The sequence below is a fragment of the Phoca vitulina genome, unplaced genomic scaffold (genome assembly GCF_004348235.1).
Source record: "Phoca vitulina isolate PV1807 unplaced genomic scaffold, GSC_HSeal_1.0 scaffold80, whole genome shotgun sequence".
Lineage (NCBI taxonomy): Eukaryota > Metazoa > Chordata > Mammalia > Carnivora > Phocidae > Phoca > Phoca vitulina.
Window position 1 is genome coordinate 1,269,205 of NW_022589783.1, and position 13,756 is coordinate 1,282,960.

Below are 13,756 nucleotides of genomic sequence, written 5' to 3' on the forward strand. Positions count from 1 at the left end.
CCGCTTTTAAAAGATGCCTGACTGTAAATGTCAAAGTCATAAATATTTCAGCATTATTTTTTTTCAATTCCAAGTCAAGACTGACAGGATGCTTCTAATTAGTCGAGGGCTCTCTGCAGGGCCCAGCCCCAGGACAAAATTTGGGGAAAGCACATGTAGTTCAAGTTGCTCAGCCTTGGGGAGCAGGGACCCAGAAGGGGAGGAGGCTGAGGCCCGCCCCACCCAGGTCACACCTGGAGCAGAACCTCGGATCAAACTCACTCTCCAGCGGATTATCAGGCTCATTCTTTTCTCTTAAAGCTGGTGGTTAGCAGGGATTAGAAATTTTGTTTGTTTTCTTAATTCCACAAAAAGAAAGGAAATAAAATAATCAAAGTTATTTTAACTCAATCACCATGCCAAAGAGGGGAGGTCACTTTCTTTAATTTTTTTTTTTTTTGAAAAATTTCTATAAATTTTCGTTTCTTCCGGGATTCTTAAGACCTGACTAGCAACCAGCAACAGTTTTTCCTCCCGCTGGACCCTTCCTCTCCTAGCTGGGTAGGTCGGAACCACTGGGGGTGCAGGGGGGCTGGGCAAGGAAGAGTGACTTTTCGGGTTCCAGCTGAGTAGCCCCGGGCCGGCTGGAGAGAGAGTTCCGAGCCCAGCCCCAGGATCCTGTGACCTCGTCGTCACGAGCCCGGTGGGTCCGTCAGCCCTACCACCACCTTCCCTCTCTGGCTCAGACCCCCTGATTCCCCGCCCACGCTCCTGTCACTGACTGCCCCTGCTGTGCGGGCTGGACCGGCGGCTGTCCACAGCCATCGACCCCACCCCTGGCTGCCAGAAGGGCCTCCTGGCGGACGGGCTGCCGGCCGGGGCCGGGAAGCCTCGGCGCCTCCCTCCAGCCTGAGACCACTGTGGCCCTTCTCTTTGGGACAGCTCCAGCCCACGCAGCTTGGAACTAGAGGACATCATAGAAAATGGGACTCAGTGGGCACGGGTCCCGTCCTTTTTCCTTCCCCGCTTCCCTTCTCCTCCAGCAGCACCTGGGACCCGGAGGGGGATGGTGGTGCTGAGCAGCTGGGATTAGGGAGAGCGGGATCCAGAGAGGAGGGACCCGAGCTCTGGGGGCAGTCACTCTCCTTGACATTTTTCTTTGACCTTTGAGTTAGTTCCAGGCGCGCCGCGAAAGGGGCAGCGGTTAGGCCCTGCTTGCTTCTCTACCCCCGCTTGCCGGGCGCATCGTGGGTCACGGTGAGCGTCGGTGCCCCAGCCAGCCGTGGCGGCTGCGTTTGGGCCACCCTGCCGCCCTGGGAAGAGCTTCGGTTTGGCCTCCCGGCTGAGTGTCCAACCCGGGGTCTCTCCTTCGCCCCAGACCTGGGCCAGGTTGACGTGTGGGCACTGCCGCCTGCCTCCGTGGCCTCCCACCTGGAATCGCGTGACAACCGGGCCACCGCGTGCCCCTTACACGGTGAGCCCGCGGGCACCCTGCGCAGCGGGACCCCGCGTCCCCGACTGCCCGGCACCCACAGCCCAGGCCTTGGTCCCTGGCGCGCGTGCGACCGTCTGTCGGGTGCGCACCGCGCGTCCTCTCGGAGCCGGGCTGGCCACCACACGCGTGTGCGCTTCACGTCGCCAGGCAGAAGGTTCAGGAAGTCCCTGTTCCCGGGCGCCGTCAACCACGTGGGCGCGAGGGGTCCTCCCGACGCCTGGGCGGGATCCCCAGAGCTGGCGCTTGGCCTAAGTGAGGACGCGGGCACCTCCAGTGGTCTGCACTGGGGCGGGGTTGAGGGACGCGTAGTGACGGCCAGGCGGACCCGGCCCAGGCGGGGGGACAGCGGACGCCCCTCCTTCGGCCGCGCCGCCTCCTTTGTTGTCCCTGTTCCGTCTGCCGAGGCGAGGCTGTCCCGCGGGGGGCGCGGGGAGAGCGAACCGTCCTCCTGGAAACGGCCCCCACGGAGGTGTCGATTCGGCCTCTTTCGGGAGGAGAGGGGCGGCCTCCGCGCCCGCGGAACGCAGACGCGGGGCGGCGGCGGAGACCCCGGCCCGGAGCCTCGCTGGCTCTCGGGCGCTCACCGCTGCCGGAGGGGCGCGAAGCAGCGCCGCGCGGGGCCGGGGAGCTGGGCCGGGCCGGTCGCGCTCCCTCCCGCCCTGCTGGGCCTCGCTGCGCGGGGTGGGGTCCCTGCGGTTTATTTACCGGGCTCTGGCTCTCACCCCGCCAGGGGCGGAGACAGGGGTGCGGAGGGAACTGGGGCGGCGGGGAGGGGTGGTCCGCGGCTCCCGGAGCTTTAACCTTCCGGAGGCGGCCGTGCCGGCGCGGAGGGAGGGGCGAGCGGGAGGGGGGAGGGGAGGGGGCCACGCCGGGACCCGCCACACCGGCCTCGGGCGGCCCTGCGCGACCCTCCCGCGCCCCCGCCCCTCCGTGTCCCCCACCCCCACCCGGGGGTCCTCCCTCTCCGTCCCTCCCCTCTCCCCCCGTCGTCCCACCCCCTCCGCCCCTCCCCTCCCCCTGGCCCCCTCCCGTCCCTCCCCGCCCTCCGTGAGCCTCCCGCCCTTTGCCAGCCTCGCGGTCCTCCTCGGAGCCGCGCATCCAGGCAAGAAAATCCAGCGTCTTTTCTCATTTAACCCGCGTTTCCATTAACTCAGTCCCGGCACCAGCTAATCCGCGGCACCGAAGGCAAAAGGAGGCTAATTAATGACCAGCTTTTCCAGTCAAGACCGGCGATAATTGCTTTGGTGGCCTTTATGATTACAAGCTAAAAATGGCCCGGCCTGACATAAGAGGCCCTGTGTACACTCGGAGACAGGAGGGAATGAGGAGGGGGGAGGCTGGATACAGAGCAGAAAATTACTAATACAAGACACGTAATGAATAGGCCGGCCAGGCATTCATGGGGAAAAAATCCATTTTGTTACCACGCGAAATTAGGTGGTGGAAAGGAGTTTGCTAATTGTTCTCATCTTGTAGCAACCGGGACCGAGGCGCGGGCGTGCGTCTCCATTCATTCACCGAGTAATGGTGGAGGGCGTGCTGGCCGGAGCCGCGCGCGCCCGCGTCCTCTCCGTCTTCCCGGGGCGTTTTAATTGTGGCTAATACACCTGCTAACGAAGCTAACGGGCGAGCACCATGCACCTTTTGCTCGTGAAGACTAGTGAAATGCACCCAAAGGATCTCCCCCCCCAAAAAAAAAAACAATGAGAATCTGATGGTTTGTCTCCCTTACTCTCCACGCCGCGGAGAAGTGAACTCGTGGAGCGTCGTGTTCCAAATGCCCTGCAGCTCCTTTCAAGGAAGAGCGCGGAGGTGCGCGGCCTTGGAGTGTGTGTCCCGCGGGCGCGCGCGCAGAGGGGCTCAGGTCGGTGGGGATGTCAAGGAAAGGTTCCTCCAGAGGCGGTCCTCCTGCAGTGTCTCCACGAACGTGGACGTGAAACTTACCTGCCCCTGATTGTGCTGTGTGCTGTAGAGTTGTTTGATCTCTCTGTGCTCCCGGCACCGCCCCCCCCCCAAAAAAACATTGTGGTGCATGCTCAGGATAAACTGCTCTATTTTCCTCACACCTGTTTGAAGAAGGGATGTGCGCTTTTCCTTAAAGCTGCAAATCAGCTGCCAAAGACTTTGCCTTGTTAGGGTTAGAAAAACGGTGGCCTTCAGGAAAACAAGTAATGCTTCTAAGTTTTCTTTTGAAAACGTTGCAATCTGTAGTGTGCTAGTTAGAAATAACTTCCCTCCTTGTTTGAGGGGTACTGTTCCGGATGGCCCCCCGGTGGCTGTTTTAATGCCAGCACGGTGCTGTGCCGAGCTTTACCTTTACCTTGCGTTGGAAAAGGGTGGTTTCCAGGAGGTCATAATTTGTTAGGTGCTAACACGCGCACCTTCTCTCCTGTTCTGCAGAAAAGCAAACTCAAGCTTCTGCCACACGGAGCAGAGCAAGAGGACTCGACCCCGTTCATCGTGCTGACCCTGGTCTCTGTCGTGGCCATGGTTGGGGTCCTCCTGGCCTCCGGTGTCATCTACTGTTTGCGCCACACCTCCCACTCCCGGCTGCAGGAGAAGCTCTCGGAACTGGGGGAGCACCCAGGCCCGGATGCCACCAACGCCTACCAGGTAGGGGTTCTGCTGGGTTCTGTTCATCAGTGCGCGCTCTGTGGCCCCTCCCCGTTCCCAGCGCTTCATGTACTCATAGTTTGGGTTCTTTCAGAAAGACGGTTTGAAACTGCTCATCAGCATTCACGTAAATACCTTGTAACCACAGTTTTACTGCTTTGTGTTAATCTTACTCTGTTCTTGGCTCGTCTCAGTTAGCTGTGAAAGCAGGTTGCTCATTAGAAATGTGGAAAAAGTACAAAACATGAATTATGTATTATCTGTTATCTTTCTTAGTTTGGCCGCTGTTAATGAAAAATGCCAAAGTTGCAAGATAAATTGGTTGTGTAGATGTTTGAAGATGTCTCTTAAATCATCGACTTCTTCCGGGTCTTCTATGAAAAGATCCTTTGACCTGATCCATCGCCACCCCCTGCTAGTATTTGGATAAAGTGAGATCTAATGCTGATCAGTGGGAAGTAAGCCGAGGGCGTCTCCATGCAAGTGAGGGTGGTGGCTGGGTGCTGGGACTCCTAACCATTCCAGACACACCTGGAGATGAGTCAGAAGCCAATGAGAATGTGAGGATGCAGATGCAGACCAAACCGGACAGTAAAAGATTTTTGGATGTTGTGTAGCACGCACTTTATATTTAGTGACGTCCTGCAGTGAGAATGAGCAACGCCAGCCCATAGCGTAGACAAGTCAGGGCACAACTCGGTATCGTTCCCATTTGGGAAGGTAAAATACTTAATCATCGTTTTAGAAATTCAGTCAGTATATATTTGTGAAATATTTTCTCCCATTGGACTAGATTCTTTGTTTCCTCTACTCACATGATTACAATGTGTAATAGGTCTGTCTTGTAAATAAGGCATCATATTTTACAATAATATATAAGTTGACTGTTCAGTCATCACAATTATATGCAGGGTGGGGGGGTCTCAAGCTCTTTCTAGAGCCACCGTCCCTCCAAACTGTCCTGCGAGGTGCCCTCCAGGAACTTGTCTGAGCTAGCTGCTTTTCCTCCATGGGCCACCCTGACACTGGCCCACAGAAGGACCTGGGATGAATTTATAAAATCACTATGCTTAAAAGAGACCAAGAGATAGCTTTCTCCCCCCATTCAAAAATTCTTGGTATTGTCACTGAAGAGAGAAAGGCGCTGGCTTTCTGGAGGAGGTCACAAGGCTGGTCAGTATGATCTTCTCGCATAAAGAAATGGCACCTTCAAATGTGCGAGAGTGGCATTTCAGCCCCAGTGCACCGCTCTGCTTCAAAGCAAAAGAAAAATCACGTTTGAAGAAGAAGCCCAGAAAAAAAATGTCACTTAAACTAGTAAGAATTTATCCAGAAATTCTATTGAGCAAGACCATCAGTGTAGGATGCCAGGGCTTCTGGGCCATGTCTGTGCCGGGACATAAATAAATTATCACACCAGTTCTGTTCTGTGTGCAGGAGACGGGAGATCACACAGGGGTGGATTTTTAGAAAGCATGGCGTCCTTTGATACACTTTGAAATTCAAATATAAAATATTGATAGAATGGAAAGGTTGGGCTTGCATGCAGAAATGACTCAGTTTGGCAAAAATACGGGTTGAAATTGCACACTTAGAACTGAGTTTGTGATAATTAACAGAAAAAAATCTTCCCGGTGACAGCTCTAATTAATAGTATCTGTAATTAAAATCATGCCCTTCCAGCAGGAAAATTGTTTGAATTTCTTGGAGTGACCTTTTTGCTATTCCTCCTGGGGGCATGGTGGTTAAGTTGATATTGATTTTATAATGAGCTCTGGTTTATTTAATAAGAATCTGTAATCCAGACAATAAATGAAATGTGTGCTTTTCTTCAATCCAGATTAATAAAAAAGGGGGGAAAAGCACAGGAAAAATTTTCCCTTTGAAAATATGATCTAGGAAAATTTGGAAATGAAATTATTATAAAGATTTTGTGATGGGCTTAGTTTTGAAATCACTATGAAATACCTCTCAGGGAACCACTCTGGTTAAATGCAGACGTTTGGCCCAAAGTGGACGGTCCACTGGGGAGAAGATGATAGTGCTGGAGCTGTTGAGTTGTTTTGGTTTGTGGTTAGCAGAGCAGGACTCCGCCAGCAGGGATGGGATCTCAGGGCTGTTGCCTCTAGATTTTGCTGAGTCATGTATGAAGGGCTCTTAACCGAGTAGCCGCAAATAGAGGATGTTTGCCTTTGTAAATGAAGCAGGTATTAACTCGGGAATGCATCCACACTAAACTTGGCTTTTCCAGAGCTACCACTGAGACCCCCTTTCAAGCTTCAAGTCTGTCTGAGAAGTTGTTTAAAGTATTGCAAATGTAAAAACAATTTCAGGAAAAGTTGCCTTCACACTGTATTTCTTTTTAAACCATTGAACTTCTGCACTCTGCTAATCCTATAATACAAGTGAAGTTTGGATAAACCTCCTCTTAATTCCCAACACCGGGTGACGAGGAAAATGGAGCGATTCAATATCATGCCTTATTTCATACTCAATCATTTTTATAAACTCTCCGAAAGAGACGAAGGTTATTGTGTACGGAGGTTAGAAGTAGCTGCCTGGGAATGAGGAACGGCAGGCGGCGAGGTAATAAGTTTTATTTATGTCAGAATGTGAACTTACCCTTTAAATGGAGGAACTAAGTGTTCTTATCAGAACACGAGGAGCCTTTGGGTCCGCAGTGAGGAGGGGGAGCTCAGGGCTGGTGGTCCCGAGGAGGCGCTGGTGGCCTCTGGAATTCTTCCTCCCAGAGAGCCAAAAAGGAGGATCCTTCAGTGTGCGGGTAAACAGCATGGCAGTGGCCTCATTGCAAGAGAGCTCAGGTGGGGACGCCCCACCCCGTGGCCCAACCTTTGTAAAGCCCTGGCCCACATCAGCCCCGGCAACGCACACCTTCTAATATTTGCCCTCCCAGGCTCCTGGCGGCCGATGATGCAGAGCCCCCGTGAGCTCATAATTCATGGTCTGTGGCTTTGGGTTAGTTACAGTGCACTCATGGAGTGTTCCAGAATAATCAGTGGGCGGGCTTGTCTCAAAATTGCTTCAAAACAGTGAGTAGTTTGCAGTATTAGGTCCCAGTGCAAACACGTTTAAACCTTTTTTCTCTTCCTCCTCAGAATAGAGCTATTTCATAGAGCCAGCATCTTAAAGCTTAGCTTACATGCGTGTATGTGTGTGTGATATTTTTGTTTGCTTTACCTATTCGAAAATCAAATATTTCTTGGTATTATACGTTAGCACTTACCAAGGGATCAGTCTTACCAGATAATCTATCAGAGTTTAATTTCCTCAAACTTGAAAGAACTAGGTATATTAACTTTCAGAATAATGGAAATCCATTTTGGAAAGGCCATTTTTTTTTAACGGGCACCAAACTTTGCCCCAGTGTTTTAGTGAACGTTATTTTTTCTTCTAAATACATGAAACATAGCGTATTTGGATTAAATCTGTACTTCATTACCTAAAAAGATAATTTCTTTACTTTTACTCTTTTTTCTCCCCCCAAATTGGCATGTGGGTACATGATGTATATGCCGTGCGCGTGTCGGCTTGGTGTGGAAGGAGGTGTGATGCCCAGCACACGACTCCTCGCACGGGAGTCCCGTTTCTGCGGAAGGCCGTCAGGTGAAAGTGCCGAAGGAGGCGATGAGATGATTAGAACACATTCCCTCCTCTCTCTCTCTGAGTTTGTCTGAATGTTGCATCCGTTTCCCAGAGGGTTTGATCACCTTGCAGCGGGAGTTCAGCGCTCGGCCGGCCCACACCCCCGTCCCCACACGAGCGCACAGACTCCTGTGGAATTTCCAGCAAGCCTCTTTTGATGGGTTATTTCACAATACCCAGCACGCTTCCGTATCTCTTGGAGGCCTTTGGAACCAGACCCAGAGGAGAGCACGCATCTGGGCGCGGCGGGCATCCCACTCACGGGCGATGATCAGCGAGTGACCTCACGTTAGGTGCGAGGTGGCTGTGATTGGGGTGCTCCGTCCACTCCGGCTGAGGGGCCGGTGGCCCGAATGCAGCCCAACTCCTCATCCCCCCTGGGCAAGGGAGAGCCAGCCCCTCCCAGAGGAGGGCACCTGTCACAAGCTGGCTTACTCTCCGGGGCCTTGAATTAAGGGATCCTTCTTTTTCTAAGGTAGCTTAATCTTTTGTAATTGGTACAATCACTCGTTAGAGAAGCGTTTTCCGATTTAGGTAGAAAACAGGGAATCTCCTGAGGTTTGCCTGACCCCACCACAAGCTCCTAAAATAGCCCATTTCAGTCAGCTATGTATCAGTCAGAAAGAACGGCCTTTCTTTGCTTTACATGTAAATTTTCAGGTCAAAATAACTTTTGTGCAACTTCCCAGCAAGAAAATCTATCCTGCTTCATAAAAGGAAAAGTGCCCTCAGATATTATTAAAGAACTTAGGTTTTTATCCTAACCCAGTCAAGCCTGAGAATTGGGATTTTGCTAGTTTTGCCTTTGCAAGAAGCTATGATTAGCACCTCTGTGTGTCGGGAGAGCTCTCTTGAAGCTTTGCAGTCACTGAGTTGATGTTTCATCTGGTCAAGGGGAAGCCACACTGCTGAGGGAGAGGCCTTGTCCTGGGGTCCCGAGCTCCTCGATCCCAGAAAGAGGCCCGGGCTTCACTGTAAAGTACACGCCTCGCCACACAGTCACGTGATAACGAAGGAAAACTTGCAGACTTTTGCCTTGCACCTGTCCCGAGCATTTCGAGAACGTGTGTGTGTTTGCATGTGCATTCAGTTTCAAGTGATCAATTAAGGCCAACAAGCTCCGTTGAATCTTCTAGATTCCTTGCCACCCTGGGTCTGAACATTGTCCTGTAAGGCGTGAATTGGTAGTGCATTTTCTCATAAACCTTAACTTTTCAAGTCTGCAGTTTCCAAAAGCCGCGGCTGCGTGCCCATTCTCCAGTTTCCGTGCAACGTGTCTCCTCAAAAATAGCTCCTGAGATTTGGAAATAAGTCTAGAGGAGGCGGAAGGCTGGAAAGATTGCCAAAAACATATCTAAACACAAAACTGAGACATGTCGCTGTCCTAATATAGCAAGCCATCTCCCTTGATCAAACGATAATAATTAGATCAGACTTAATTGAAAATAACAGACCACTCAGTGAGATATCTGGAAGACGAAAGCTCGGGATGGCTGGTGCGAGGAATCCCAGGGCCTGGATGCTGTGTCTTCTTTTCATTCCTGGGTTGCTGGGTTCTGTTGTATGTTTGTGGCCTGTTAGCGGATCTGGATTTTACCGGAATAACTGTCTCTTAAGGAAGGACGGGCGAAGGGAGGGGAGGGAGTTCCAGCTTCACCTCTGCCGTGTCAGGCCGCTCGCCCTGTGTGGGTCATGTTGTCCGTGAGGGCCAGCGTGGGAGAACGCACCTCAGAGGCTGAGGGAGCCGGGGATGGCTCATGAAGGTTCACGCTCTTAATCTGCTTTAATGCAGTTTTCTGTCGAAGTCAGAGTGTGCTTCCATATTGCAGAGGCCAGGGGAGCTCCTCCAAGGGCAGCCCGCGCACTCAGGAGGCTCCCGGGGCCTATCCCTCAGTCCCCCACCAGGGCCCAGGGAGGGGCTCTGCAAGCCACACCGGACCCCCAGCACACCCCGTGCGGCCACGTGGGGAAAGTAAGCATCGGATCAGCTGTGACTTGTCCCGGGTCCCACGGCAGGCGGGTGGCAGAGCTGAATTAGGGCAATATACAGCGTTTAGGCCCCAGGCGAGCGCTCTTCCCACTGCACGGAGTAAGTCAGGGGGCCTGGGAGCACTCGCACACGGGACAGGGCAGGACCTCCTTGGAGCCCCAGACCCGACGGTGCCCCTGCACCTTTCCCTTCGTGGTGCGAGGCTCCATGGGGGTGTCAGGAATGGTCAAATTCACTTCTCTGCTCAGTTTCTGACTCCTTAAAGACGAGGAGTTTGCCATGAAACCACAGGAAGCATTAGCAAGCACAGGTGATGACGCTGGGCAGGAATGCCTCCACCACAGGCTCATGACGACGGGCCCAGGGTGTCCCCTCACTGGGGCGGCATATTCCGCAAGGACAGGCCTGTAGAGCAGGAGAGGACGGGAGAGGACATCCTTCGTGCTCACCCTGGAGGCGGGGACCGTGCGGAAGGGGCCGACTCCCGGGCCCAGGCACGGCCCCAAGCCAGGAGCTCCTGCCAGGGACCAGGTCTGTCCTCCTCCCCGGGCCAGCTCCCCTGTGTGGAGGGCAGCGCCGTGGGGGAGCCACGGGCACGCCGGTCCTCCGGCTCCTTTCACTCAGGGTTCACGTCTCAGCTTAAACATTTCTTTCCCGATATTTGCACTCATGGGAAAAAGAGACCGTGATAGCTCCGTTCCTTCCGGGCCTCGTGCCTCTCTGCGCCCCAGCCACAAAATGGGATGGAAGGAGCTGTGTGCTCTTCACTGGGCTGCTGAAGGTCGGGGAAGGTCACGGAAGTGTAAGTGCATCTCAGTTCTAAATTCTGTGGAAGGACGGTCATTTGTGGCGATCGGGGTGCTGGGGGTAGGGAACCATCGATCGCCTCCCTGCTCAGCGTGTTTGTTAATGGTCGTATGCGAACAGCTGCTCTCTCTCCTCTGGGCCCCAACTCAGGTGGGCACACCTTCTGAACCAAAACTGAAGACCGTCTGTGAAGAAAGCACGTACCTGCGGGGAAATCCGGACTTCTGTGAAGTTCGGCGCAGTCTGAGGCGCACGGTTAGAGCAGGTGCAGGCGTGGAGAGTCCTGCTGGCTTCTCCCCCGTGTTTCCAGCACCAGACAGCAGCAAAGCCATCCCTCACATAACCCCAGGGTGAGGGGGACGTGGCTGCACACCGGGCCCACCTCCCGCCCCGCGCGCCAGCCGGGGGCCTCGGCGTCGGGAGCCACCCTGGGCTGCGTGCCCAGAGACGGCTGCCCTCCGATTCTCAGAGGGGATGCCGAGCTACTCTGAATAAGGGGTGCTGGCAGGAGAAGCTTACAGCGTAAAGGGAAACCTGCAGAATGGACTTCACAGGGACTGAGACCAAAATGGCAGGAGGAGGGAAGGAAGGCATTCAGAGGGCAGGTGGGGGGGCTGGAGAGCGGGTGTAGGATCGTCCCACCATGAAGTACAGCAGGCCTAGACTGCATGCTTCCAGCTCTGAGAGGCTTCCGCGCTGGCTTCCCCGGCTCCCCGACGGGGTGGGGGGGGAGCGCACGCGGGGCCAGGGGGAGGCCAGGGGTGGCCCTGCGAAGTGGCCCTGCGAAGTGAGGCTCTCCACCTGTGGGAATGACACACCTCCCACGGCCCGGAGTCTGTCTCAGGGTCAGCCTCGTGCATGGCAGCGCTGAGCGGAGTCCGGCAAACACGCCCGGGGTGCCCTCCACCCCGACTCAAGCCCTTGGGGGCCTTAGGGAGCATACCCCGTGCTGAGTGGCACGGAAGAAGGTAAGGCAGGACAGGAGGTGGTGGGTGGGGAACGACAGCTTGAACCGCCAGAGGTGCACAGGGTGTTCCCGAGCAGGGACAGCTTTGCCCAGAGCAAACGCACGCTCAGGTCCAGGACACTCAGGCGATGACAATCTCCAAATGTCAGAGGAGACCATTCAAGGTCATAAGAGGAAGCCCCTCTCAGCCAGCAGACCCCTGCCCCGGAGGCACGAGTCCCGCTGGCTCGGCCGTCTGTCCTGTCCCGGGGAGGACTGCATGTCAGCATCACTGTCCTCCGAGGCGCCCCCACTCTCCTCCTCCCACCTCGGGGGCTGGTGCCCGCGAGCAGATTCCGTGTCGGCATGTGGGTCACCCTTGAGGAGCGGAGCCACACGGGGCCTGGGAAGGGCTGGATGGCCAAACTTAGAAGTGGCCCAGCGGGTTTCTTTCCAGAAAGCTAATTTCTTCTAATGAAAGAATCACGTTTTCTGTAACAGTAAGGATGGCGAAGACCTTTATTTCACCTTGGAGTTTACACTGGTGTGGAGCATGTGCTTGAGAAGACAGTGCTGTGATGGTCCGCAGGGACCCCAGGGTGGCCCAGGAGGGCTTCCTGGAGGAGGTGAGCAAGAGACGTGCTCAGGACGGGATGTGGTCTGTGCAGTGTCACAGTAATTTGAACAGTAAGGACTTTTCCTCTTACGTTAGAGAAGCTACATGATTGGGTTTCTCTTCTCCATCTACTTAGTCATCCCTAAACTTCATTCCTCAAAATATTTCCGTCTCCATTGGGGTTCTCTGCTTTGGGAGGATTGCCGATAATTAAGGATGGAATCTTGGTAGGTTGTTTCTCTATTAGCAAGTACAAGACGTTCACGCCAATGGTCTCCAGTGAAGAAGGTGACTTGTGAACAAAAGTACTCACTCCAGATTTTCGAATAAACAGCCAGGATGTGAGGATGCTCAGGTCGCGACGTCGTCGGCCGCCCCGGCGATCGCCAGGGTCAATCCGGCAGATCTGGCTGCTGAAGCGGGCGTCTGCTTCCTCCCTCTCCGCAACGCGTGCATCCCCCCGAAGCTGCGCTGGTCAAAGAAGACCCCTTTCCCGCAGAGGAGGACCTCGGTCCCAGGCACACACGTGGCTGCACTCGAGGGCCTCCAGACAAGCTCCACGCAGCACGTGTACGAGGACACTGGGCAGTCCAGGCCCAAGACTCCAGACATGTCCAAACGAGGCGCTGCTGTGCAGTCTGCCTTTCTTAAAGAAAATTTAACAATTTTTAAATTCAGAATTTAAAAATAAAGGAACCAGCAAAATTACATGCCTGGGTATATGTTTGTGTGTGTCTGTGTGTATGATTATTTGGAAAATGGGAAAAGGAAGATTCAGAGATGCTTCTATTAGCAAGTAAGGCCAAATGTTTAAAATGCGTAATTCCATATGGTGTTTGGAGAACATGAACACGACATACAGCTTTAAACTTGGACTGACTCTATGGCGTCGGCTGAAATCAGCTGAAGGAGTTTGGGTGATAAATGCTAGGATTGCTAACTGTACACGAAGTCAGCACCCATATGCAGCTAGACTTCAATTCTCTAATTAAAGTTAAAGGCCTGGATTTGTTCTGTAAGGAAGCATTTTATCACTTTCATTTTTTGTGAAGACAACAAAGCAGAAGAATAACCAAAAAGGAGTATTCGTAGAATTGCACCGAGTGGGGGAAATAAAATACAGATTTGTTTGTAAAACCAGATGGTTTTTCAGAAGGCACGTTCCACCCGGTCTCCGTGTTTTGGGACTCTCTCCCCCTCCCTGGCCTTCCTATCCTCTGCCACATTCAAGGAGAATGAAAATCCTGAGTTTGGTGGCCCCAAACTTTGAAACTGAAACATGAGGGGAAACCAGGACAAAAGCTCAGATTGTCCTATCTGCTGCTTTGAGCTGTTGCTTTTCTGGCCGTGGACGGTGGCCTCCCTGCTCCTGTGTGCGGGGCATTTCCTGGGGACATTGTGAGTCTTCGGATCTCCGATGGACTCCAAGCAGGGCGTGGCTGGTGCTCCGGACCCTCCCAGCCAACCCCAGAGCTCACCTCCCACGGTGCTTGCCGGACCCACGGGACGGCACCCTGGCTGACTTCCTCCGAAGGTCAGCACCTGGGCCCTTCCTGGGCACGACAGACTCTCAGAAACCCTGACGGGGCCTCCGAGGCCAGAGCCCTTCATCCCTTTCACAGCGGAGGAAATGGAGATGAAGCGGAG

General features: G+C 53.9%; 1 protein-coding gene across 5 annotated transcripts in view; it reads left to right on the top strand.

The window, feature by feature from the left end:
- The window catches only part of PTPRN2 (protein tyrosine phosphatase receptor type N2), an 814,855-nt gene that overhangs the window by 698,240 nt on the left and 102,859 nt on the right, over positions 1-13,756 (top strand). For all 5 annotated transcript variants that reach the window (XM_032394358.1, XM_032394357.1, XM_032394360.1 and 2 more), the window contains one exon: positions 3,875-4,087. In XM_032394358.1, coding sequence (XP_032250249.1) covers positions 3,875-4,087 — 213 coding nt within the window. The remainder of the gene's footprint in view (positions 1-3,874; positions 4,088-13,756) is intronic.